The sequence below is a fragment of the Euleptes europaea genome, chromosome 6 (assembly GCF_029931775.1).
Source record: "Euleptes europaea isolate rEulEur1 chromosome 6, rEulEur1.hap1, whole genome shotgun sequence".
Taxonomy (NCBI): Eukaryota; Metazoa; Chordata; class Lepidosauria; order Squamata; family Sphaerodactylidae; genus Euleptes; species Euleptes europaea.
Window position 1 is genome coordinate 9,230,274 of NC_079317.1, and position 27,011 is coordinate 9,257,284.

At 44.7% G+C, this 27,011-nt stretch overlaps 1 protein-coding gene across 2 annotated transcripts in view; it reads left to right on the top strand.

The window, feature by feature from the left end:
- The window catches only part of DAAM1 (dishevelled associated activator of morphogenesis 1), a 127,012-nt gene that overhangs the window by 49,380 nt on the left and 50,621 nt on the right, over nt 1-27,011 (top strand). For both annotated transcript variants that reach the window (XM_056851524.1, XM_056851525.1), the window contains exons 3-9: nt 5,317-5,388; nt 11,644-11,738; nt 18,499-18,832; nt 20,861-20,971; nt 21,478-21,581; nt 24,251-24,317; nt 26,211-26,328. In XM_056851524.1, the coding sequence (XP_056707502.1) occupies nt 5,317-5,388; nt 11,644-11,738; nt 18,499-18,832; nt 20,861-20,971; nt 21,478-21,581; nt 24,251-24,317; nt 26,211-26,328 (901 nt within the window). The remainder of the gene's footprint in view (nt 1-5,316; nt 5,389-11,643; nt 11,739-18,498; nt 18,833-20,860; nt 20,972-21,477; nt 21,582-24,250; nt 24,318-26,210; nt 26,329-27,011) is intronic.

Consider the following 27,011-nt stretch of genomic DNA (forward strand, 5'->3'; position numbering starts at 1 on the left):
AAGCGGCCTACCTTCCTCAGGGACTGTGGGAAATGACCGTGAATTCACCAGCTCTTATATGCAACTGATCTGTTCCCATTAAAAGATTTGTGTGTGTAGCCTTAGCAAATTGTTCCATTCAAGCAATAGGCTGGAGTATAATTATGAAAGGATTCTGTCATCTTAACGTTCCTCACGATCATGATTCGAGTGGCAAAGCGTTTGTAAGAGTTTTAACATTTGTCCAATGCTGAAGTTACATGAATTTTTGAAAAATATTACATCCTTCTAAACTTCCCTTTATGCCACCCTATAGAAATATCACCCTAGAGAAATGTTTTGAATACTGTGGACCGCCAAAAAAAAAAAAAAAAAAAGTGAGTTCTAGATCAAATCAAGCCTGAACTGTCCCTAGAAGCTAAAATGACTTAACTGAGGATATCATCCTTTGGGTTTGCAAATTGAGGGCTTTGGCTTCCTTTATAGAGTCAATCCATCTCTTGTTGGGTCTTCCTCTTTTCCTGCTGCCCTCAGCTTTTCCTAGCATGATTGTCTTTTCCAGTGACCCTTGTCTTCTCATAATGTGACCAAAGTACGACAGCCTCAGTTTAGTCATTTTAGCTTCTAGAGTCAGTTCAGGCTTGATTTGATCTAGAACCCACTGATTTGTTGTTGTTGTTTCTTGGCAGTCCAGGGTATCCGTAACACTCTCCCATAACACCACATTTCAAAGGAATATACTTTCTGAACATCCAGAGGTTCAGATTCCAGCAACGCAGATTTCAACAACACAGAAACTGGAAGGTAAATCAACTAAGGGTAATATGGAGCTCCTGGGGACGGAAGAAGAACTAGAGGCAAACCTTATTGACTCATATAAGTGTCTGCCTACAGGGGATCAGGACTCAATATTGAACAGATTAGAAATTCTAATATATATTTTGAAAGATTTAAGATGACCAACAATAGGAACCCTCAGGTCAGCGGATTATTGGGCAAAGGTGGCAGATCCTCCAGTATCAGAGCCCTTGCGCCAGTATCCATTGGAGCCCATTATAAAGATCCAGAGAGGGAATTTACTCTCTAATCGGATGATTACAGCTGATGACCCTGTTTTATGCAAGATTTCAGAAGACCCAGTGACGATAGAAGACCCAAAAGCATGACAGAGAGCCCTTCGAAAGCCCGATAGAGGAGACCACTTTGGGCTAATCTCCTGGAACGTCTCTGGTTGGGCCCGCAAAAGGAGTACAAGATGCTCTGTTTTACAGAAAGGATATGATATCCTCCTTTTACAAGAAACTTGGACTGCTGATGATATTTTAATTGACGGATATTATTCCTTCACAAATGCAACAATTCCTGGGAATGGTCCGGGTAGGCTAAAAGGGGGGCTGGGGATTTTAGTATCGTCTACTCTAAGGGTTAAATGTGTACCGTTAAACTCACTGAAGGAATATGCTATGGCAGTTTGCCTATACTTCGGTGAAGAAAGATTATTAATAATCAGGGCTTACTTGCCCGCCCAACAGAGAAAACAAGACATTGGGAAAACTTGGAATGAATTGTTCTCATATATAGAAGATCTTATGAACGATAATTTGACCAATATGGTGCTGTTGGGAGGAGATTTTAATGTAAGGATAGGTTCAAAGGGTAGCGCTGATTTGGACAATTGTGTGTCTATCCCCTTACAACAAAATGCGGCTGGAGATCCCTTCCCAGTCCCCCGCCTATCTAAGGACCATATTGGCGGTCGATACTTGATTAAATTGGTGAGGAGTTTTGCCTTTTTTTATATTGAATGGATCCAAATCAGGATTACCCAGGTGGATTTACGTATATTGCTGGCTGTAGGTGTAGTACCATAGATTACTTGATTGTAAGTACTAATTTGATCTCCAAAATTAAAGATTTTTGGATTCTTCCGGAACTGGAAAGTGATCACTTACCCCTTCAACTCAGTTTGGCACCACCGGCCCCGCAAATTCAATGTAGTATAGATGAGGGTCCATGCATAGAATTAATACGGAGCATGGTATGTCAAGCCAAATGGTCAGAGGACCTTGCTAAAAAAGTAAAGGAACTTTTAGAGGGAGATGAGTTTGAACAGCGGAGATTAGCGGTCATGAGTAATCCAACAGAACAAAACCCCTTGTTATTTTTGGATAATTTACTCCAATTGTTGAGGCCAATATTGACTCGTGATGCTTCAACTCAAAGGCAGATACATAAGAATGTCTCCAAGGGATGGTTTGATAAAGATTATATAAAAGCAACAAGAGAACTTAAAGAGGCTTATTCCCTATATAAGAGAAGGAAGGGACAGGAAATCAGGAATACTGCAAAGTACTTACTCCATTGTAAGAAATCTTATAAGAACTTGATAGTAAAGAAGAAAAAAGAACATCTGAGGATGTTTGCAGAAAGAAATAATGGCCTACTCCAAACAGAATATCAATAGGCAATTTTGGAAATTAATATCAGTACATTCCCACAGTGGTACTTATACCATTGACTCTTATATTACAGCTGTGGTATGGGAAGAATTCTTTCAAAAACATTACTCAGGTGATCATTCGGCAGCTGTAATACAAAATCATGAGGAGTTGCCAGTCTGGCCACCTGTGACTGCTTTAGAGATTGAGACATGAATTGGTAAATTAAAAAGGGGCAAGTCACCGGTTCCCAATTTTATACCATCGGATCTATTAATTGAGAACAGTGCCTGGTGTACTCCGCTATTAGCGGTCGTCTTTACATATGTTGACTCAACAGGCAACATCCCTGAGTCATGGAAAACTGCTGTGATAGTTCCCCTTTATAAAGCAGGAAAGAGAAATGAGCCAACAAATTACAGGTAAATCAGTCTATTAAGTATATTGGGGAAGTTGTATGCAGGCCATCTCCTGGAGAAACTAAAAGAATGGTTAGATCATGAAATACTCTTAATAAAGGAACAAGCAGGGTTTAGGGAAGGCCGCTCTACCACAGGTCAAGTTATGATTTTAACACATTTAATAGATAAATACACATTGAACAGTGGTGCTCCTTTATATGCAGCTTTCATAGATTTGAAGGCTGCATTTGATTCCATCCCTAGGGCAGAACTTTGGGATAAGCTGAGTAGTTCCACGATCGATAGGAGACTCCTTTTTCTGATGAAACGTTTACACACGGATACAACAATCAGGATTAGATGTAATAAACAGGGTCATCTAACAAATGCTATTGGTGTTGAGAAAGGTGTCAAGCAGGGTTGTGTTTTGGCCACCTATCTGTTTGCCCTGTATATAAATGATTTGATTGACAACCTCAGGGTGCTAGATAAACACCCACCATCTATAGCAAATTACCCTATAGTAGCTCTTCTCTACGCTGGTGATATGGTCCTGATATCAAGAACGGAGGTTGGCCTCCAACGTGCATTGAAACAGCTTGATCTTTTCTATGATCAAAATCAACTGGAGATCAACTATCAGAAAACTAAAGTTATGGTCTTCAACAAGAAGCCCAAAATAAGTTCCTGGACCATAAAATGGCATAGATTAGAACAAGTGCCAGCCTTCAAATATCTTGGGGTAATGTTTCAGGATACAGGAGCAATAAGGACCCACCTCGAGTACAACGCTAATAAGAGTTGTAAATCAGCGCTTGGCATTGCAAAGTTTGTTGCAACAAACGGACGACCACTCCATCCCTGTTGGTCTTAAGCTATATTTAGCCAAGATAACCCCGCAACTCTTGTATGGGGTCCTGTTGGGCCCTTCTACCACAAGACTCTCAACTTTGGAAAAGATCCAATCAAAATTTTTAAGATCTTTCGAGTACCATCTAGTGTCTCTAATGCTTAGGATAGTTTTAGGGTCTATAAACACCTGGTTAAGACTATGTCATAATTCCTCTGATTTTACTTCCATAATTCTCAGTGACAGCTACTGTTCAGCCTGGCTTAAAGCTGTTCATCATAGGATATCCTTGCTTGGGTTCTCATTTGAGTCCTTACAGATGATGTCGATTGAAAGAGCCAGGGACATTGTTAAGCAAAGGCTGTATGATATAGAAAGGCAGAATGACATTGCATGTGTTCCTAAGTATTGGGCTCAACAGACAACAAAATATATAGCCGCCCAGCATTATATCTTGCACTCTTAGAGGTCCCATCACACCATAGGGCATATACAATGGCCAGATGTAATACTTTCCCCTCAGCCATAACAGAAGGCTGGTATTAAAAGGTACCATTGGAAGAGCGGTTTTGTCCCTGTGGATCAGGGAGGATCAAGTCGATGGACCATATCATATTGCACTGTAGGTTTTATGAAGCAAGTAGAATGAAGCTTATTTCTCCAATAATAAAGCGATGGCATGGAATTACTGATGCCAACATAAGCCAGAAATTAATATTTGAGGCAAACCCGGAGTTTATATTGAATTGTGCTAGATTTTTAGCTATAGCCCTTAAAATTTGCAAAGATAAAGTGGTGATCTAAATGAAGGGCTACCTCTTAAAGATAACTTTATTTAGGTGATTTGTTGGGCTTTATATGTGTATTTTATATTTATAGTCAGCTTCAAATTTTATTGTTGGGTGTTGTATCCAATCCATTGCATTTGGATGGCGGGTTAGATATACCTGTGTATTAGACTTTTTGCAACCTTGCTGGTTATGTACCGAATAAAGACACTATCACTGATTTGTTGTTGTTGTTGTTTGGCAGTCCAGGGTATCCGTAACACTCTCCCCCAACACCACATTTCAAAGGAATCTACTTTCTTCCTATCAGCTTTCTTCATTGTCCAGCTTTCACACCCATACATAGTAATAGGGAATACTTTGGCATGAATTAACTTGGATCTTGGTTGCCAGTGACACATCCTTACACTTCAGAATCTTTTCTAGCTCCAATCTTTTCTAGCTCCTTCATGGCTAGGCAAATACCATTCTCAGCATAAGATTTTGCTAATCCAGATCTCTTGATTAGGAAAATAGCTAAATCCTGTCCTCTCCTGCCAAGAGTCTTACGTTCTGCACACTGAAGGATGACTGCAACTCCAAATGCATCCTGTTTTTAATTGCACGCAACGTTTTCCATACAAATCCGTCCTTTTCTGCTTGTTTGGTACCTCAATATATATATATGTCATGGAGTTTTTCCAGTTATTTGGTGGAGTTCATCAGCCAGTGTCAGGAAATGGGCTCAGTGTATGGGAAATCTCTTTCAGCCCCAAGAAGTAAATTGTCAATTGCTTGGAATACTTCAGTTTCTATTAAAAACATGGCGAACGAAGACAGGCCCATTTCTAATATTGTCCTTTTGTGTTTGTTCTTTTCAGGACCAAGAAGAAAATAAAGGCGCTACAAGCTGGCCGGAGTTCTACATTGATCAGCTTAATTCAATGGCTGCTGTAAGTGGAGTCTTCAAAGATTGCTTTTTGTGGTTATGTAAAAAGTACCCAGGTTTGTTTACAAAACTGGGTAGCCATGCCTAGGTAATCCAAATTCTGTAGGTGGGGAAGCCGAATACTGTGAAATGTATAGATCTGTATCATTTTTGCAGTCTTTATCTGTTTTCTGGTTATTTGCGGCTTGCTAGTCATAGAGGGAGGGTAATGAGCTGTCCAGTAGTGCAGAATCCCTCCCTGCGTCTATCCAATGGAAACTGCATTCAGCTGTACAGTTCTTCAGCAGGCCAGGGTGGTGAGTGGTTAAGAGCAGCGGTTTGGAGCAGTGGAGTCTCCAAACCTGGAGAACCAGGTTTGATTCCCTGCTCCTCCACATGAGCGGTGGACAGTGGCGGACCTACATTTTTGGGGCCCTGAAGCTTGAACTGTTATGGGGCCCCCTTCGCAACCAGCAACAACAGGGCAATGTCCAGCAAGGTCCGAAGGGCCTTGCTGCCCTTGCGAGGACCTTGAGGCCCAAATGGTGGAGAACAGGGTGGTGGGGTGGAGTCCTTGAAAATGGGCCATACATTGACGAAATAAAACTACAGAACTATTAAGCCGTGCACCAATGAAGGATTTGAGGATCCAGCTGCCCAAATGTAGGCTGTGAATAGATTCTGGCGAGCTCCGTGAGCCCTTCTAGCTGGGGGTTCGAGTGCGGCAAGCCCCGGAGAAAATTTTGAAATTTGACCAATTACAGGGACATTTTCAGGCCATATGAAATGGATATTAGAGCATATTCTAAAGTCAATATTAAGTACTTCAACCCATTAGCTTGTGATTCTGTCACTAAAAAACTCCATTGATCTTGTTGAGAAATTCACTCGTTAAAAAAAGTTGCTTCAGGGGGCCCCTCCGGGATTAGGGCCCCTGAAGGTTAAGCTTCATTAGTTTCACAGTAGATCCGCCTCTGGCGGTGGAGGCTAATCTGATGAACTGGATTTGTTTCCCCACTCCTCCACACGAAGCCAGCTGGGTGACCTTGGGCCGGTCACAGTTCTCTCCAGATCTCTCTCAGCCTCACCTACCTCACAGGGTGTCTGTTGTGGGGAAGGGAAAGGGAACGTGATTGTAAGCCGGTTTGATTCTCCCTTAAGTGGTAGAGAAAGTCGACATATAAAAACCAACCCTGTCAAAAAGACTGGGGATCGCTGTCCTAGTCCATCTCTCTAACCACTAAAACATGCAGGCTGTCTGTGTCCGGTGCTGCATTCCTTGCTACTGTGCGACCACAGGCAGATAGTCAGCCCTTATCAAGGCCTGCTTAACATTATGTGCAACTTGCTCACAGCTCAGTTCATAGAATCATAGGGACCACCAGGGTCATCTAGTCCAACCCCCTGCACAATGCAGGAAATTCACTACCTCCCACCCATACCCCCAGTGACCCCGACTCCATGCCCAGAAGATGGCCAAGATGCCCTCCCTCTCGTGATCTGCCTAAGGTCACAGAATCAGCATTGCTGACAGATGGCCATCTAGCCTCTGCTTAAGAACCTCCAGGGAAGGAGCACTTACCACCTCCCGAGGAAGCCTGTTCCACTGTGGAACCGCTCTGTCAGAAGGTTCTTCCTAATGTCTAGACGGAAACACTTTTGATTTAATTTCAACCCGTTGGTTCTGGTCCGACCTTCTGGCGCAACAGAAAACAACAGTTGTACCTCTGTTGCACTCTGCCTCTCGGAGAGAAACCCGTCCTATGCTTACAAGGTAACAAGGTATTTGGTGTGTGTGTGGGGGGGTACTCCAACGGTGGAAGCATTTAAATTAGTTTGTTGTGGCCCGAACAAAGCGCTCGGGGTCACTAGACATATTCCAGGTCATGGTTTGTGCTGGAAAGGCCAGGGTGGGCTGGGCCGTTTCGCCAGCTGTCCAAGCAACTGCGTGGCACCGTGCCAGGTGTGTGTTTGCCAAAGCGAGGGAAAGATTAGTTTCTGAAAACCCTCTAATGACTCCGACATGAGCCCCTTGATCAAAGACAACAGACGCAGCTTGTCTGAAGAGCGCTGATTTATAGGCCCTTGGGCGGGTGTTACTTGGTTACGCCAACAGGAGCGAGCCCCTGAGCCCCCGGCAGGGGCGGCTGGAATTTTTACTGGGGGTTATGCAGGGTTTTCTTTGCAACCGCAGCGTCTGCAGGCCCTTTGACAAGAAGGAGCGCAGTAACCATTAACCTGCAGGGCTGCATCATGTTTTCCAGGTGGGGGGTCCGGGGCCACTGTATGTTCACGAATCTTCCCCAGTCTCCACTTGCATCTATTTTAAAGAGGAAGGAAGGAAAGAAGGAAGGAAGAGTTGGCTTTTATATTCCAACTTTCTCTACCACTGAAGGCAGAATCAAACTGGCTTACAATCACCTTTCCTTCCCCTCCCCACAACAGACACCCTATGAGGTAGGTGGGGCTGATAGAGCTCTGAGAGAACTGTGACTGGCCCAAGGTCACCCAGCTGGCTTCGGGTGTAGGAGTGGGGAAACAAATCCAGTTCACCAGATTAGCCTCCACCGCTCATGTGGAGGAGTGGGGAATCAAACCCGGTTCTCCAGATCAGAGTCCACCGCTCTAAGAAGAAAGCTGCAATTTATGCTCACCGTCACACTTCATAACAGATGCTCCGCCAGCGTAGTTTGTGGTTTGGAGCCGTTGCATAGCTCTTTTCTTAACACTTTTCTTAACCGTGCAAATTCCAGCGGGGGCACCGTGCTGGTCTGTTGCAGCCAATAAATAAATACAAGGAGTCTAGTAACACTTTATCAGGTATGACACATCTCCTTTTATTTTAAGAGCGGCGATGGTAATTGCTCTCTAAATTAACATATATAAATTTGGGAACCAGGGTAGATGGAACAAGACTGGGATGATAAAGGCCCTACAACCCACCCCAGTCAACTCCGTGGCCGCAGCATTCTCTACCCACTGTAGCTTCCAGACAGTCTTCAAGGGCAGCCCCGTGTAGAGTGCGTTGCAGTAATCTAATCTAGATGTTACCGGTGCATGCACCACAGTGGCAAGATCTTTCCTGTCCAGGAAGGGCTGCAAGCTGGCTCACCAGTCAAACCTGGTGAAAGGCAAACCTAGCCACCGCTGCCACCTGTTTATCCCAGGGGAGGCCTCGAATGAGCTCTGTTTTATAAATGTTCTGTGAGTTTTCAGCAAACGTCACTTTGAATTAAGGAGAGAAGCTTGCTGTGGCAGGCGTCAATTGTCTAGCATCCTGTAGCAGGGAGTTCCAAAATTTAACTATACATTGTATGATGGTTAACTGTGCGTTTTGTCATTCACACACCACCCTTCCTCCTACTTCTTAGAACAGTTTTTCAACATCATTTTTTTTTTAATGTATGTTCTTTTGTAAGTAATGGTTGAATAATCACCCATACAAATATGTGATTAAAAACAAACAACCGAGGCTGATAGGCTGGGTCAGTATATTCCTAGTGCCTCTCTCTCACATGGGAGCCAATGCGCTGATCCAGCAGGTGACTTGCTGGTGTGTAACTCTAGCCGTGATTCCGAGTTCACGTAGCAGGTGAAGTAGCCGCTGTGACAGCTCTTCGCGATGGTTCACAGTGAGATGTTTATTTGGGCTGACATTTTTATTTTCAGAAAATGGGCATCGCAACTCAGATCGGTACGAAAAGAAATCCCTCTCGATTGGAAGCCTTCCCCATAGTCCAAGACTGTGTAGTCTTTGCTGTAGCTCTTTTTTTGTTTGTTTTGCTTTTGGAAAGGGAAGTTGCTTTTGTAAATGTCAGAGATTCTCTTTAATCATACCGCCCCTCGTTGCATTCTTAATCTAGGGTTGCCAGGTCCTCCCGCCCCCGGCCACTGGTGGGGAGTGGGGGAATTTTGCCAGATCCAGGTTGGGAAACTCCTGGAGGTTTTCAGGATGGAGCCTGGGGAGGACAGGGACCTCAGTGGGGTACAATGCCACGGAGTCCACCCTCCAAAGCAGCCATGTTCTCCAGGGGAACCGATCTCTGTAGTCTGGAGACGAGCTGTAATTCTGGGGGATCCCCAGGTCCCTCCCGGTTATCTTTTCTGAGCTTCTGGAACATCTCTAGCTACATCGGTTCTTGTAGGTTATCCTGGTTGTGTGACCGTGGTCTTGGTATTTTCTTTCCTGACATTTCGGCCACAGCTGTGGGCGAAACGTCAGGAAAGAAAATACCAAGACCACGGTCACACAACCCGGATAACCTACAAGAACCGATGAACTCCGACCGTGAAAGCCTTCGACAATATCTCTAGCTACACTTACTTCAGATGCTTGAAGGCATCTGAAGAAGTGCCAATTGCCACTTTTGGGGTCAGGTAGCAATTTCCTCCAGGCCAGTGATCCTAGAGGTTTTTTTTTTCTTTTTGCCATCTTCTGGGCAGGGAGTAGGTGTCACTGGGGGTGGAGTGGGGTGGGGAGGTAGTTGTGAATACCCTGCATTGTGCAGGGGGTTGGACTAGATAATCCTGGTGGTCCCTTCCAACTGTATGATTCTATAAGTGAGCTGCGACTCGTGAAAGCTCATACCCGGTCAGAAATTTTGTTAGTCTTTAAGGTGCTACTGGACTCTTGCTCTTTTCTACTGCTTCCCATGCTTGAATTATGCTTACCGAAAATCTACCCTGCTTGCACAGGAGTATTTGGAGGATGAACCTTTTTCAGATGCAAACTTTCTCGCCTGCAGCACGTACAGCCAGCCAGACTTGTGAAATATTTTAATTTCTCCCCCCCCCCTCGCTTGCAGTTAAAATCTGGACATAACTGCAAAATCGTGTTCCTCAGATGTGGGCACAGTGCTGCTGGAGCCATAAAACTTGCAAATGTTCACAGTCCCTAGTGCACATGAAACACTTCGGCAGCGCCCGGGAGAGAACCTTGCCCCCAATGAATTTTTATAGCGAATTGCTGGCATGGAAGGATGACATCACTGGTTAAACATTTCTGCAGGGCAGCTTCCTCCTTTAACCGTCCCGGTGACAGCTGTCTAACTGCATCGCCATCACAGAGGGCTTTAGCGGGAACAACAAGAACTTCTCTCTTTTTTTGGCCTCTGAAGAAATCACCTCTCCCAGAAACCACCTATCACCTATCTGAAGAAATCACCTATATAGGAGTGGGGAAACCGTCCCGGTCCACCAGATTAGCGTCCACAGCTCATGTGGAGGAGCGGGGAATCAAACCCGGTTCTCCAGATTGAAGTCCGCCACTCCAAACCACTGCTCTTAACCACTGCAGCACTTCTTACGGGACAATTTCTTCCTTATTCTCTCTGCCCCCTCTCTCCTTTCTTAGCTAGATAGACAGGTAGAGGTTCTGTCTCTCAGCTTTCCAGTCCTAAAATGTAGTCCCCTCAATAACCGAACCCTGTGGTACCCCACTGGACATCTCTTTCCATTCAGATGAAATGCCATTAACCAGTACTCTTTGAGCGTGGTTCTGCAACCAGTTCCCTATCCACCGAACTATCCTAGGGTCCAGTCCACAGTCCTCTAGTTTACCCATCAGAACATCTTCCCAGAAGACTGTTCCCATTTCACAGAAATGGCACAGGGGATGGGGCGCCGCATCACAACTCACTCTTTGTGTTGAGGATTCCTGGGGGAGGCAGGGTTGAACCCATTCACTTTTTTCCATTGATTTCACTATGCCTTTAATTCCTCCTGGTCACTTGATGTGATGATGGGCATTTGTCTATTAATTCTCGTAGGTTTTGAGGCATCGTAGCTCAACTGAGCTACAAGTAGCCTGTAACATTTAGTAGTAAAATAAATCTGATCTAGCTGCTGCATTACATTAAAAAAAAAACCACTTCCCTATTGATTTCCTATCTATTTTATGGGAACGTTAACTGGCCAATAAATGGATGCTCTTGGACCGTGTGCCCCAGGGAATGGCAAAAAACGAGTCATAGAAAACTCCCAAAACACTGCAGGCTGCCTCAAAGCAATGCCCCGCTCAAACCACAACAAGCCAAAGCCTACCTCACTGTTATCTGTCTGGCGATGGTTGCCCAAGGCCTTAAGTGGGTCATCTTCATCTCTGCTGCTTGAGATTCTCCCGAGTTGGGCTTGAACCCTGAACCTTTTGCCCTCAAATCCCATGGTCCACCACTGATCTATGACCTAATCCTTTGGACATTGTGTGGTGGTTCTGGACTGTTGTGAGATACTTGCCAGCAGCTTGACTTTAACTAATCTTTTCCTCCCCTTACTGTTGCAGAGAAAATCGTTGATCGCTTTGGAAAAAGAAGATGAAGAAGAGAGAAACAAAACCATAGAGAGTTTGAAAACTGCATTGAGGACCAAACCTATGAGGTAAATGTTCCTTGTTCTGTTGCCAGAATCCTTTGCTCCCCCCCGTCTCCCCCCAGTTCTCCAGAATAAGGGCTTATAAGCAGATCTTTCATAATCATTTATATATGAATTTCTGATCCATTCAAAGTTTACTATAATTCAGAGGCCCAAGGGAGTCACTAGATTTTCCTGTTCCGTAATATGAGACTCCACGTTTCACTTTGCTAGAAAATCCAGTGTTCGCCAAGACAATTTGAGAAGCGCTATTAAACTTTTAAATGAGTGCTTAGAGCCAGAACTGCAGAGCTCTGTTCCTGTTTAGCTCTAGAAATCTTGCAGTGGCCAAATGCTGCAGAATTTTAATTTTTAGCAGCCTCTGCCTGATCTCAAAAGCCCAATCTTAAAAATGCTCATTGAATTTAGCAGTGTGTGTGTGGCCGTGTCCATCAGATTCGTCATTTGTCTCCAAATATTGATATTTTTTAAATGCTTTTTTTTCAAATATGTTGGCATTTTTATTGTATTAAACACATCATTTACCTTTCTCTGACCATTCTTTTTTGCTTGGGGAGAATCCCCCCCCCACCTCAATATCTGGCATAAACAATATGAGCGATTTTTCCTGCATATAAAACCCTTGTTTTATTCTTTTTGTTTCTCTTGTTATTTTCACTGATAAAAACCAGTAAAAAAAAAGAAAGTATAACACATTTATTGCGACATAAGCGGAGCCCTCTAAATGCTGGGAATTGAATCTGGGACCTTCTGCATGTCAGGGAGATGCTCTACTACTGAGCCAAAGCTGCCTTCCCCCTCCTCCAATACCTTTCTGGTCTGCCTAGTTAGGATGAATGTTAAAATGGTGCCTGCTCCATTCCTTCCTGAATTGTAAGGTTCCATTGGCCTGTAGGAGCCCCGTGGCACAGAGTGGTATGCTGCAGTACTGCAGTCCAAGCTCTGCTCACAACCAGAGTTCGATCCCAACGGATGTCGGTTTCAGGTAGCTGGCTCAAGGTTGACTCAGCCTTCCATCCTTCCGAGGTCGGTAAAATGGGTACCCAGCTTGCTGGGGGTAAAGGGAAGAGGACTGGGGAAGGCACTGGCAAACCACTCCGTAAAACAAAAGTCTGCCTAGTAAATGTCGGAATGTGACGTCACCCCATGGGTCAGGAATGACCCGGTGCTTGCACAGGGGACCTTTGCCTTTTTAGAATATATTTTGTTAGCATTTAAGGTACCACAAAGGGGGGTGAGAGAGAAAAATTAGCATGACTGAATTGAACTCTGCTTTCAGATGGAGCCAAAGTAACGATTACCGATTTCCTCCTGTCTCCACGCAAGCTTTAAAAAAATAATAATGAAAGATACAAAGAATAGCAAAAATAAACAAAAATGTAGCTAACACTGAGATTGCGGCTACACATGAAATTGATCTGACATGCTTAAGACAAAAGAAACATCTACCATTGTCTATAGTCATTGATAGACTTAAGTTATAGCTCTCGTAGGTTATCCGGGCTGTGTAACCGTGGTCTTGTAACCACGGTTACACAGCCCGGATAACCTACGAGAACCAATGAACTCTGACCGTGAAAGCCTTCGACAATATTTTAAGTTATAGCATTGGAAAATATTCCATTTTGGGACAAACAGTATATTAGATATACAAGCCATTGCATTTCTACAGTCATTTCTGTATTTGACTCTTTCCATCCCGTGATTTCTATATAATCTATATACAATTGTCTCCATGCAAAGTTTGATGCAATATTCCTTTTGAGTATTTTTTTAAAGTTTACAAAAAGAACACCTTTGGCCATTTCCCCCCCCACTAATGGCATTGGTGGAACACGATCCCAGGATATATTTCATCAACTTGACTGGAAAACAACGGAAGAAAAAGGGAAATAAAGAAACTCAACCTAAAAGTCAGGGCAAACCAAAGGGGTTGAGCTGAACACTTATTCGTAGGGTTGCCAGGTCCCTCTTTGCCACTGGTGGAGAGGTTTTTGGGGCGGAGCCTGAGGAGGGCGGGGTTTGAGGAGGGAAGGGACTTCAATGCCATAGAGTCCAATTGCCAAAGCAGCCATTTTTTTCCAGGTGAACTGATCTCTATTGGCAGGAGATCAGTTGTAATAGCAGGAGAGCTCCAGGTACTACCTGGAGGTTGGCAACCCTACTTATCTGATATAACACCCAATAAACCTATTTTTATTAGCTATTGTGCACAATTGTATTTAAAAACACAGGGCCTAAAATACAGACACCTTAAAAAAGTTTGTTTGATGTTATACACATCCTGAAACGCTGGACACCATATAGAAGATTTGAGCCGGGAGCCATGTTTTAAGGCACACGGACTAACTATTTTATCATAAAGCCATACAGAATAAAAGGCTTTTATATATTTTTACCTTGTACAACGTTTGTGTATATTTCAGGATGTGTATTGCAAAACTGTGTATGTATGACCGCTGAGGAAGGCCTGTAAAAGGCCGAAACGCGTCTGGTCAGATTTTGGTCATTTTATATACTAACATCAACTGTTAGTATATAAAATGAAGCTGCTTTATACTGAATCAGACCCTTGGTCCATCAAAGTCAGTATTGCCTACTCAGACCGGCAGGGGTCTCAGGCAGAGGTCTTTCACATCACCTACTTGCCTAGTCCCTTTAACTGGAGATGCCGGGGATTGAACCTGGGACCTTCGCATGCCAAGCAGATGCTCTACCACTGAGCCACGGATTTTCCAAGATTTTATGTAGCACACTGGATCAATTGCATATAATGTGTCATTATATACCACACAACTGTGGGCATGGTTTGCAAAAGGTAGACTTTTTTTGGTAACATCCAGAGCAGTACACACAGGGCTCCTTTGGAGGAAAAAAAGTGGCCTGCCTGATCGCATTGTGCAAATCCAGGACGTTTGCACAGATTTGCGTGCTTTGCATAATTTATTCTGCATCTGCTAGCCGTGTATGCAGTTATACAGGGAACGGAAGATCTGCCACTTGACTGCCGGTTGTTCTTGCTGGCACGTTTCCAACTGCCTGGGCTCGGGAGATTGTCTGGGGTTGCTCATCCGTGCCCGAGCTTTTCTTCGTAGCCATGAGGGCTACAGACCCGATGGGGGTGGGGAGATGCATATGAAAGCCATCATTCGCATGCGGCTGTGTTTTGGATCCACTGCCAAAATCTTAACTTCTGTGAGGCACAGTGCAATCCAGTATGGAGTTACGCCACTCAAAGACCATTAAATTCAATGGGCTTCGATGAGAATAATTCTGCATCAGGTTGTTTTGGAGTGTACAACTGACCAGTGATGTGGGGTGGAAAATTTTCCGATACTGTATTTTTCCGTGGAAAATTTTCTGCCCTACGTATGTAAATGTAGTCTGCTTATCTTTCGTTATCTAGATCTCCGGTGTTGGTGAAAAATTGGATTCTTATTTGAATAATTTCCTTAGGAGAATTACCGGAACTCCCGGACTGCCCTCCGCATGGAATTGGCCCAACCCTCGCTTGAGGCACGTGCGTGGAGGAGGGCAATTAAGCTAGGGTTTAAGCTGTCCGACGCCAGTCTTCCGTCCCAAGCGGGGTTTCTCCATCTTATTCTCAAGGATCCTGCCCCTAACCCTTGGCTGACTCTTCTAGTGCAAAAATTAAAAGCACTGGGACTCCTAATTTCCGCTCCCACTGATAATCTTGTGTCATCTCAATTAGCGGTAATTTTGAAGAAACTGAAGGAACTAGATTGGGCCAGCACAGTTTCGAGGGCTAGACGTACTTGTTCCGGTTTGGTGCTGGGGCTACCTCCACCAGAGAAGCTTCCAGACTTTCATACTACAACCCCAATTTCTTCACACCATCGGGCGTTTCTCTTGGCCCGCCTGAATGCCTTCCCTTCTATGGTTATGTTGGGTAGGTTTAATGGGATACCCTATTCAGATCGTCTCTGCCCATGTAATATGGGTGAAATTGAAACCTTGGACCATTTGATGCTCCGTTGTCCTCGCTGGTCTCAGGACAGAGAGGCCTTTATTGCTCCAATTCTTACCAACTTGAACCTTCCTTCACATTCTTGGGTGTTATCATTTTTGCTTGGCGATTCAAACAATGGTTTGGTAACATCGAATGTGGCACGCTTTCTGGCCAAGGTTACTGCTTTTAAGAAGAAAGAATTCTCAACGCCTACCTTTGGTAACCTTACGCAGTTTGCTCCACCCCCAGTCTAGCTTAGTTAGGAAATTTTATTCTCCGGGCTGACGCCTGGTTTTTAGCATTGTTAATCTAGAATGGTTTTATGTTTTTATGTTCCTTATGTTTCTTATCCCTTCCCTGTTTCCCTATTCCTCCCTCCTTTCTTGGTCCAAGACTGCGGTCATAGACCTAATAAATAATATTTATTTATTTATTTATCTTTCGTTGTCGGGGCTGTTATGCTGCAAATCGATCATGTCTGGTGGGCTACATGTGGGATGTGACTTCGTGTGTTTGTGTGTTCACGTGTGTTTGTCATGCATGGATTGGGTTGCCAACCTCCAGGTGGTGCCTGGAGAGCTCCTACTGATAAAATTGATCTCACATGAACACATGAAGCTGCCTTATACTGAATCAAACCCCTGGTCCAACAGAGTCAGTATTGTCTACTCAGACCAGCAGTGGCTCCCCAAGGTCTCAGGCAGGGGTCTTTCCCATCACCTACTTGCCTGGTCCCTTTAACTGGAGATGCCGGGGATTGAACCTGGGACCTTCTGCACGCCAAGCAGATGCTCTACCTCTGAGCCACGACCCCTCCCTCTCCAGATGACCAAGATCAGTTCTCCTGGAGAAAATGGCTGCTTTGGTGGCTGGATTCTATGGCATTATATCCTGCTGAGGTCCCTCCCCTTCCCAAAGCCCACCTTCCCCAAGCCGCACCCCCAAAATCTCCAAATATTTCCCATCCCAGAGCTGTCAACCCCAAGTGTGGACAAGCCCCTGTACTTGTACACAGTCTAGGCTGGTCTGGGGTGTACTTGCTTTCTTTTGCTAACGTTATCTAAATTTTGCTAACATTTATTTAAATATTAAAATTATCTATTTAAAAATTGAATCAGAAAATTTTCCAATTCAGATTTTCACAGAAAACCCACACCACTGCCATGGGCACAGCCTTCCTTCTCCTGCACTCAATCAGAATTAAACCAGCCTTGAAATTAGTTTGGATATTTGTTTTCCCCACAACTGGTTTCGCAGACGCGTAGGTGCCGTAGAAGAATATTTACAGTCTGATGAATTGTTTGGATATGACATCCCTTTAGGTTTATGGAGCATTGCGGTGTTTCGGAGTGTGTGTGGGGGGGAATCCTCTAAAGATAACCTACATTGTCACTCAATGTCTGTCGAAACTATTCTTCCTGGTGCACTCGTCCATTTTTAGAAACATTCTGCCATCTTGTTTGTAGGGCCCTATGACTCGGGATTGTATGTAAGCATATAATTGCACGAGAAGACAAGACTCACTCACTTGAGAGCCAGCATGGTATAGTGGTTAAGAGCAATGGTTTGGAGCAGTAGACTCTGATCTGGAGGACCGGGTTTGATTCCCCACTCTTCCACATGAGCGGCGGACACTAATCTGGTGAACCGGGTTGGTTTCCCCACTCCTCCACATGGAGCCAGCTGGGTGACCTTGGGCTAGTCACAGCTCTGTTAGAGCTCTCTCAGCCCCACCTACCTCACAGGGTGTCTGTTGTGGGGAGGGAAAGGGAAAGTGATTGTAAGCCGGGTTGATTCTTCCTTAAGTGGTAGAGAAAGTCGGCATATAAAAACCAACTCTTCTTCTCCTTCTCCTTCTACTGGAAAAGACAAAAAAAGTAAAGGCTATAGGAAAACAGGAAGACCCAATGTGAGATGGATCATCTTTCTAAAGCAGGGGTCTCCAATGTGGTGCCTGCCAACACCTTTTCTGGTGCCTGCCAAGTGTTTTTAGGAGGTGGGCAGAACCACGTAGGGATTTTGTCTAGCAAGGCTTCTGATTGACTATTGGAGATTTGATTGGCTGTGCAGATCTTTTAAAATGCTGCTTTGGCAGCAGCTGCCACCACAGCGCAAGGATCTGCACTGTGTTGCTGAAATTAAGCTGTGGCAATCATTTTGTGGCTGGCTCCTCCTCCTGCAGCCGCCATTTTGTTGCTGTGCCCACCATGCCGTATCAGAATTCCAAATGTGCCCACAGGCTTCAAAAGGTCGGGGACCCCCGCCCTAAAGGAAGCCACAGCCTTGGTTCTGCAAGACCTGAACAAGGCTGTTAGCAATAGGTTGGTCTGGAGGTCATTAATTTGTAGGGTTGCCATAAGTCTGAAGCGATTTGACGGCACTTAACACACACACACACACACACACACACACACACACACACACATTATGTTCCCTTGAGAAGAAGCAGAGTTGGTTTTTATGCCTTGCTTTTCTCTGCTGTGAAGGAGTCTCAGCCCAGCTTACAATCGCCTTCCCTTCCTCTCCCCAGAACAGACATCTTGTGAGGTAGGTGGGGCTGAGAGTGTTCAGAGAGAACTGTGACTAGCTGTAGGTCACCCAGCTGGCTTCATGTGGAGGACTGGGAAAACCAACCTGGTTCACCAGGTTAGAGTCCACCACTCATGTGGAGGAATGAAGAATTGAACCCCGTTCTCCACATTAGAGCCCACTGCTCTTAACCACTACACCACGCTGACAAGAATTCCAGAAACATCGATATATTCTAAATACATATTTTTATGGTGTCTTTGTCAGGTTTGTCACCAGATTCATTGACCTGGATGGCTTGACGTGCATTCTGAACTTCCTGAGGAGCATGGACTACGAGACCTCAGAGTCTCGAATACATACCTCTCTCATCGGATGCATCAAAGCGCTGATGAACAACTCTCTCGGGAGAGCCCACGTCCTGGCCCACTCGGAGAGCATTAATGTAATAGCTCAGAGCCTGAGCACGGAGAACATTAAGACGAAGGTGGCAGTGCTGGAGATCATGGGCGCTGTGTGCCTGGTTCCCGGGGGTCACAAAAAGGTGCTTGAGGCCATGGTGCATTACCAAAAATACGCCAGCGAAAGGACTCGCTTTCAGGTACGGAGCGCCACGCTGCTGCATGCCATTTTAAAAATTATTATTATTATTTATTATTATTATTATTATATAAAAGGGGCACAGAAGGAAAACAGGGAAAGGGAGAAATATTAACATCCAACATGTGATTGAAAAAACTTAAAACAAAGGTTCTAATGCAAATCAGTCAAGTAACGTTATTTAAGCAAGTTACATAAATGACGTATTCGAAAAGTAATCGCTGATTAATATGTTGTTAAACCAAGTAATTATCTAAAAATAACATTTACATTAGATTATACCACCGCTAACTGTTATCTCATTTTTAACTTTCTTTTTTCTTTTAACCTTGAGCCTCGACATAATTATAAAATGGTTTCCGTGTCTCATAATGCTGCTCAAACGTTATATCATTATCTATATTTGTCATGTTGGTCATTTTTGCCATGCTGGCATATTCCATTAGTTTGTTCCTCCGTTCTTCTGTGTCTGGGATGCACAGTTGTTTCCATTTCCTCGCTAAAAGCACCCTTACAGCCGTGGTGCATGCCAGTTTTGGTGTTCGTCTCAGTTCGGTTGGAGAAGCGGGAATTCTTGGGGGGAGAATTGAATGTGATTTTGAAAAGCTTCCTTTCCAAGGTCTGCGCCTATCGTTTTGGCCCACTATTGAGTCAAACAGGTTTTGCAGGTTTCTGAAGCAATGTAATAACATTCAGAGCCAGTTGAGTTAGTAGAGGCCAAAGTGGTGTGAATAAACGTATGTTTGGAAGCAACACACACACACACATTGTCTACACTCAACTTCTCTAAGTACAAAAGTGAGCATTTTGAGGCAAGATTAGAGAAACGGGTCTGCCCACGGATTAAATATTGTAATTGTTAATCCATCAGTTCCCTACCTAGATAGCCCAGGCTACCCGGATCTCCCCAGCTCTCAGGAGCTAACCAGGGTCAGCCCTGGTTAGTATTTGGATGGGAGACCACCAAGTAATACCAAGATTGCTAAGCAGAGGCAGGCACTGGCAAATCACCTCTGTCAGTCTATTGCCTTGAAAACCCCATAAAGAACATAAGAAAGGCCCTGCTGGATCAGACCAAGGCCCATCAAGTCCAGCAATCTGCTCACACAGTGGCCAACCAGGTGCCTCTAGGAAGCCCACAATGAAGACGGCTGCAGCAGCACCATCCTGCCTGTGTTCCACCGCACCCAAAACAATAGGCATGCTCCTCTGATACTAGAGAGAATCGCCATAAGTCAGCTGTGAAAAAATAAATCTGTCAGCCTTTGTTCACTTAAAAGGGGTGCTTTAAACTTAGAAATTCTTACCAAAGTCTGAAAATGAGCAACATCCTTGAAAGGCACTGTGTAATCCATGGGTGTCAAACACAAGGCCCGAGGTCTGGCTCAGGCCCCTTGAGAGCTCTTATCCGGCCCGCCAGCCAGCCGAGGCAGCCCCCCACCCCCACACTACCAATCTGGGCTGGCAAGCCCGTTTTGGCCTTACCACCCAAGGCCGCCCCCTTCCCTAGTCCCAATGTGTCAAATATCAAAGAAAATACTGTAAGAGTATTATTGTTTTAAGCATGTTCATATTTTAAGTAAAAAAATAAAGTGAAAAATATCATTAATTGGCTTTGCCTACGTCTTCTATAAAGTTTGTGTCTCCAGTACCTGGCATTAAATTTTATGGTACGCATGGCCCAGCCCGGCCAAGTAACATTTATGTCATATCTGGCCCTCGTAACAAATTAGTTTGACATCTCTGGTAATCCATCTCTGGTGTCTCTTATCCTTATTAATGGCTGCTAAGCTAGGAAACCACATGATGCTATTTAACTATGCAGAGTCATGAATTGTCCAGAGAGTTTTCTTTTTTCTTTCTTTTTTTCATTCATGTGATTCATTGGATAATGGGTCTTTTAACATTGGGATGCGTTGTGCTTCTGGCGGGGTTTGAACACACAAAAAAGTGTAAGGTATTACTTGTTCGCACTGATATATCTCCTTTGCCCCCAATCCTTTTTTTGCTCCCACTGTATATTCCACAGACATTGATAAATGACCTGGATAGAAGTACGGGGCGCTATCGAGACGAAGTGAACCTCAAGACGGCCATTATGTCCTTCATCAATGCGGTCCTAAGTCAAGGTGCAGGAGTGGTAAGTCATGAAGGCAAAGGAGAGAGCAGCTTTCATTTGATTAATGAATTGATTTGCTGTTTGAAGAGCGCTGGAAGGGAGTGCTTCGGTTATTGCTTTCGAGTCAGCTATCGGTAATTCGGGACAAATTCTGATTGGGTGTGCAGATTAAAAGGGCCTCCTTTTGGACAGAGCTTCTGCCTGAAACATGGAAGACTTCTTATGAGAGCTATGCATAATTTAGCTCCCTGACATTTTGTGGTTGGCTCCAACTCCTGTAACGGCCATTTTGTGATTGTGCCCCACCACCTCTGTTACCAGTCAGAAGCCCTTCTGGGTAACGGCGCCACCTGGCCCTACCCACTTTCTAAAAATACTTGGCGGGCATCATGGTGCCCATGGGCACCACAGCGGAGACCCCTGCTCTAGCCCACGGGGAGGGCTTAATTTATACCATTGTTGCAAGGGTAGACAACCTCAATGCAGCTTTTTGAAAAAGGTTATTTCCCCTCCCTCCTTGTTTCCAGGAAAGTCTGGACTTCAGACTTCATCTTAGATACGAATTTCTAATGCTTGGGATTCAGCCAGTCATTGACAAATTGAGAGAGCACGAAAATTCCACGTTAGATAGGTAAGTCTGAACTCTCTGGGTGTTTTTCATTTCTGTTATTTCTTTACTCTGTTTCCTTGTGTTCCCTTTTCCTTTCCTGCTAGATTTTGTGTTTTACTTCCAAATGCCCCTTTCATTTCTACTATTTTGAATTAGGCTAAATCCTTCCAATTATACTTAATAGTCCTGAAACTTGCCCAGAGCCAGTAAGAACTTAATGGCTGCTATTAGTCATTTTTATGTTGTACTATTACTTTACAGAATTCTGTATAATATTTCTTTGTTTCCACCTTTGGAGGAAAAAAATTATCATTCATTTACTACTTCTATTAATCACCATAATGATTAGGTGCTGGATCGGTTCGTCCCAGGAAGGTTTGTCTTGTACAAAAACAGAACCAAGAAAAAGGGGAACCAGTCATCAATACAATGAATCCCAAATAAGCACCGAGAGAAAATACACATGTAATGAATGCAACAGTGTGCAATCTGTTGAATGAAAGTCATGTACACAAAATGTGAAACACTGAATATCAGGTTACATACGTAAGATAGTAAAAAATAAGACTTCATATACACTCATTTCTAGTATTCCTTAGATCTGTATGAAGAGTCTCAATTTATTTATGTATTTACTTCATTTATAGCCCACCTTTCTCTGAGTCTCAAGGCAGATTACAAAATATAAGAACAACCAGACAGCATAGACATCCAATAAACAATGGAGTAGGGCTAAAATGGAGCCCCGTGGCACAGAGTGGAAAGCTGCAGTACTGCAGTCCAAGCTCTGCTCATGACCTGAGATCGATCCCGACTGGAGTCGGTTTCAGGTAGCCGGCTCAAGGTCGACTCATCCTTCCATCCTTCCGAGGTCGGTAAAATGATTAACCAGCTTGTTGGGAGTAAAGGGAAAACGACTGGGGAAGGCACTGGCAAACCACCCTATAAACAAAGTTTGCCTAGTAAACGTCGGGATGTGACGTCGCCCCATGGGTCAGGAATGACCCGGTGCTTGCACAGGGGACCTTTACCTTTAGGGCTAGAATTACAGAAATTAGGAAACAGGGCAATCAGAAAAGACAGGGTCCACAACGTGGTACCCGTGGGTGCCACGGTGCCTGCCAACACCTTTTCTGGTGCCTACCAAGTGTTTTTAGGAAATGGGCAGGGCCAGGTAGGGTATTTTTCCCAGCAAGGTTTCTGGTTGACTATTAGAGATTAGAGTGGCTGTGCATATTTTTGTAAATGTTGCTTTGGCAGCAGCTGCCAGCTCAGCACAACAATCTGCATTGTGTTACTGAAGTTAAGCTGTTGCACAATCATTTTGTGGCTGGCTCCGCCTCCTGCGGCAGCCATTTTGTTGCTGCGCCCACCATGCCGTGTCAGAATTCCAAATGTGGCCGCAGGCACGAAAAGGTTTGGGGATCCCTGGTCTAAGGCATGACCTACCATAAACAATGCAGAAAAGTGGTTTACAGAAGTGGAAGACAGTGAGGGGAAGGTGCTGAATCTGCATTCAAACCCCCTGGCCCCATTCTGCCTATGGCCCCATAGAGCATTGAGGCTGCTGTTGAGGGAGCCAAAGTGATGACGCAACTTAATCAGTGAAGGGGTCCCTAATTGCTTTTTGTACATTACCTGCTGCCAGGAGAACTAGAAGTTCAAGCGAGTTGTGATTCTTGGGGAACATCCAGAACAGAGTTGTGTTCCGATTTCTGTTCCATCATAGGCTTAGGATCCCTTCACACATCACCCTAGCTTTCCTGTAAGCCTTGGGGAGTTGTGGTGGTGTTTTAAAAATGATCCAACCACATGGGACCCAGTGGTCCTGACCAGGGAATCTGCACCGTGATGGGGGTGGTTGTTGGTGGTGCTGATTCTAGAACTCGGACCTGGAGAGTTGGCCTTGACTACGTAGTCGGATCATTTTACATCCGTTGCACGACCAGAACTGTGCGAGAGCCATTTATGAAAAATCGGCTTCCGTGATGCTTGAGGGATGTGTAAATGGGTTGGCGGTATGCCTCTTGGATAATTTATTTATTGGATTTGAATCCCGCCCCCTCTCCCAGCCAAAGACGGGCTTGGGGTGGCTCACAATCATTAAAATATGATGATATACGATAAAAACATACAAAACCATCAATTCCAATCTGAAACCAACAGTTCAAAATAACATTGATAGGTGCTCAGTTTTTGGCAGAAAATAAAAATAAAGCCAAGGCCAATGGTGCAAAATAGGTAAAAAGATTATTATTACTCAGAATAACAATTCCCTTTGTGTTTCACCCAAGGGACTTCTTCAGGGGAATCTGTAATTGCAGTAGTCCTTATGAGCATAAATTCTGTAGCAAGTTGCTAATGAAAGGACCTTACCATTTACTAGTAACCAGCCCGGAAAAAGCAGTCAGGGTGTTCGTTCTCATGTACCCCAAGATGAACCAGACCTGGATATTTCGAAATATTAAAAACCAAGGATTGGGAAGCCTTTATATGTAATACCCCTCCCACCCACTCACCCAGTGTAGCTTCTGAAACGACATGGTGACAAATGGTTTGCCTTATCTACAGATTTTACTGCCTAGCAATGTAACATTTTAAGTCTGTTTGCAAAATGGATTGTGATTGGATATCCAAGTGAACCCATACCTTCACCTGTGTTGTTTCTTCTTCTCTCGCCCGCCCCAAAGGCATTTAGACTTTTTTGAGATGCTCCGGAATGAAGATGAGTTAGAGTTTGCCAAAAGATTTGAGTTGGTATGTATCCTCACCTGCTGCTTCTCTTACTTTTGTTGGAAATGGAATGTAAAAGGGAGAAGACTGTTTGTTGGGGGAAAGGGGATGAGGTAACTCTGTACTGAGCATTCTTGGATCCTGTTGCCAGAAAATCCAAAATGAACAATACTTGTAATGCATAGTGCATTTCTCGCTGTGAAAGTTGGAAACTTTGATACAGATGGGGAGGATTAAGGACCATTTCTTGAAGGACTCTGTTGCTACTGAGGGGTAATTGATTATCCTTGGACAGGAGACTGGGAGAAGGGGCAATTTTGGGTGCCTGCTGAGTAGAAGAAGCGCCATATCGTAATCCTAGAGCCCATCCAGCCTGTGTTATAGTCCACATTTTATGTGGCAAGCATGAGGGCCAAGGGCCAGCGTGGTGTAGTGGTTAAGAGCAGTGGACTCTAATCTGGAGAACCGGGATTGATTCCCCACTCCTCCACATGAAGCCTGCTGGGTGAGCTTGGGCCAGTCACAGTTCTTTCTGAACCCTCTCAGCCCCACCTGTCTCACAAGGTGTGGGGAGAGGAAGGGAAGGCGACTGTAAGCCGGTTTGAGTCTCCTTAAAAGGTAGAGAAAGTCGGCATATAAAAACCAACTCTTCTTCTCTAATTTGGAGAACCAGATTCACTTCTCCACTCCTCCACATGAAGCCTCCTGGGTGACCTTGGGCCAGTCACAGTTCTCTCCAAACTCTCTCATCCCCAGCGACCTCATAAGGCAGGGGTGGGGAACGTCAGGCCCGGGGGCCTTGTAAGGCCTGCGAAATCATTTGGTCTGGCCCCTTCATGGATCCTGGCAGATCTCTAGCTCAGAAGGATGTTGCCCTGCCTGAATCTCTCGGGCCCAGCTGGGGACAGCAGAGCTCAAAAGCGAGTTGCTCTATGTGGCAGACACTCGGAGCCGTCTCCGGTCATGCCTCTTGGCTAAATGTCTGACCAAATACAGCAGGCTAATTTTTAAGTTGATAATTTTGTATGGCCCGCAAATGATGTTATAATTATCCAAATGGACCTTGGCAGAAAAAAGGTTCCCCACCCCTATCATAAGGTGTCTGTTGCAGGGAGAGGAAAGGAAGGTGCTTGTAAGACGGTTTGATTCCCCTTAAAAGGTAGAAAAAATCGACATGTGAAAACTAACTCTTATACTAATGACTCACCATTACACATGAAGACACATGAAGCTGCCTCGCTTTGAATTAGACCCTTGGTCCATCAAGGCCAGGACTGTCTAACTCAGACTGTCATTGGCTCTCCAGTGTCTTGGGCAGAGGTCTTTCACATCACCTGTTGCCTGGACCTTTTAACTGAATATGTCTGGGATTGAACTTGGGACCTTCTGCATACAAAGCAGAGGTTCTTCCTCTGAGCCACAATCCTACCCCTCATTACATTAAGTACCATCCATGCTGTTTGCTGCCCCATCAGGATAGAATCAAAGCGTTGGAAGGGGCCATAGAGGCCATCTAGTCCAACCCCCTGCTTAATGCAGGATCAGCGTAGATTATCCCTGACAAGTGTTTGTCCAGCCTCTGCTTAAAGACTGCTTAGAGGGGGAGCTCACCACCTCCCTAGGTAGCTGATTCTGCTGTTGAACAACTCTTACTGTAAAGTGTCCCCCCCCCAATATCCAGCCAGTACCTTTCCGCCTGCAATTTAAACCCATTCTTGCGAGTCCTATCCTCTGCTGCCAACAGGAACAGCTCCCTGCCCTCCTCAAAGTGACAGTCCTTCAAATTCTTAAAGAGAGCGATCGTGTCCCCCCTCAACCTCCTCTTCTCCACAAGATGACGGAGTATATTCAAGATTTTCTTGGGGCATGGTCCTTAGATTTATTTATGTATTATGTTTCCCCATCACTGCCACACAGGTCCATATAGATACAAAAAGCGCGACCCAGATGTTCGAGCTGACGAGGAAGAGGCTGACTCACACGGAGGCGTACCCGCACTTTATGTCCATTCTTCACCACTGTCTCCAAATGCCTTGTAAGTAAAAGGGCGTCTCTTTGAATCTGAATCCCGTGCATGGTGGAGGCTGCAGGGTGGAGAAAGATGCATTGTTTCTGTAGCCTTGCGCTCCTCAAAGATTTTAAAGTCTGAGGGGAAAGGGTTGAAACATGAAGGAAAGCAAGTCCAAAGGAAATATTTCTTCACACAACGCATAGTTAAATGGTGGAACTCCCTGCCCCAGGATGTGGTGATGGCTGCCAACTTGGAAGGCTTGAAGAGGGGAGTAGACATGGTCATGGAGGAGAGGGGTATTCATGGCTACTAGTAAAAATGGATACTAGTCATGATGCCTACCTATTCTCTCCAGGATCAGAGGAACACCCCTATTATATTAGCCTTATGACACCTTAAATAGGTTGTCTGTAGCCTCAGAAGAAGTGGGCCGTACTCCACAGAAGCTGAAGTGGAATAAAATGGTTGTTAGAAGACTCCTGTTTGTTGATTTATGTACAGTTCTGACTCATAACACAGCGGCTGTCTCAGTCCAGCGGTCAGCGGTGCATTTCGCTCCTTGCTTAGACAAGATGTGAAAGAAAACCTGATAAGCAGGTTTCTTCTCCCCCACAAGCCCCTTGAGCATCTAGGAAACATGCTTGAGATCTCCTGTCGTTGCGATCAACTGCATGAAGGATTTTCTCAATTATTTCTGTATAGTTTCG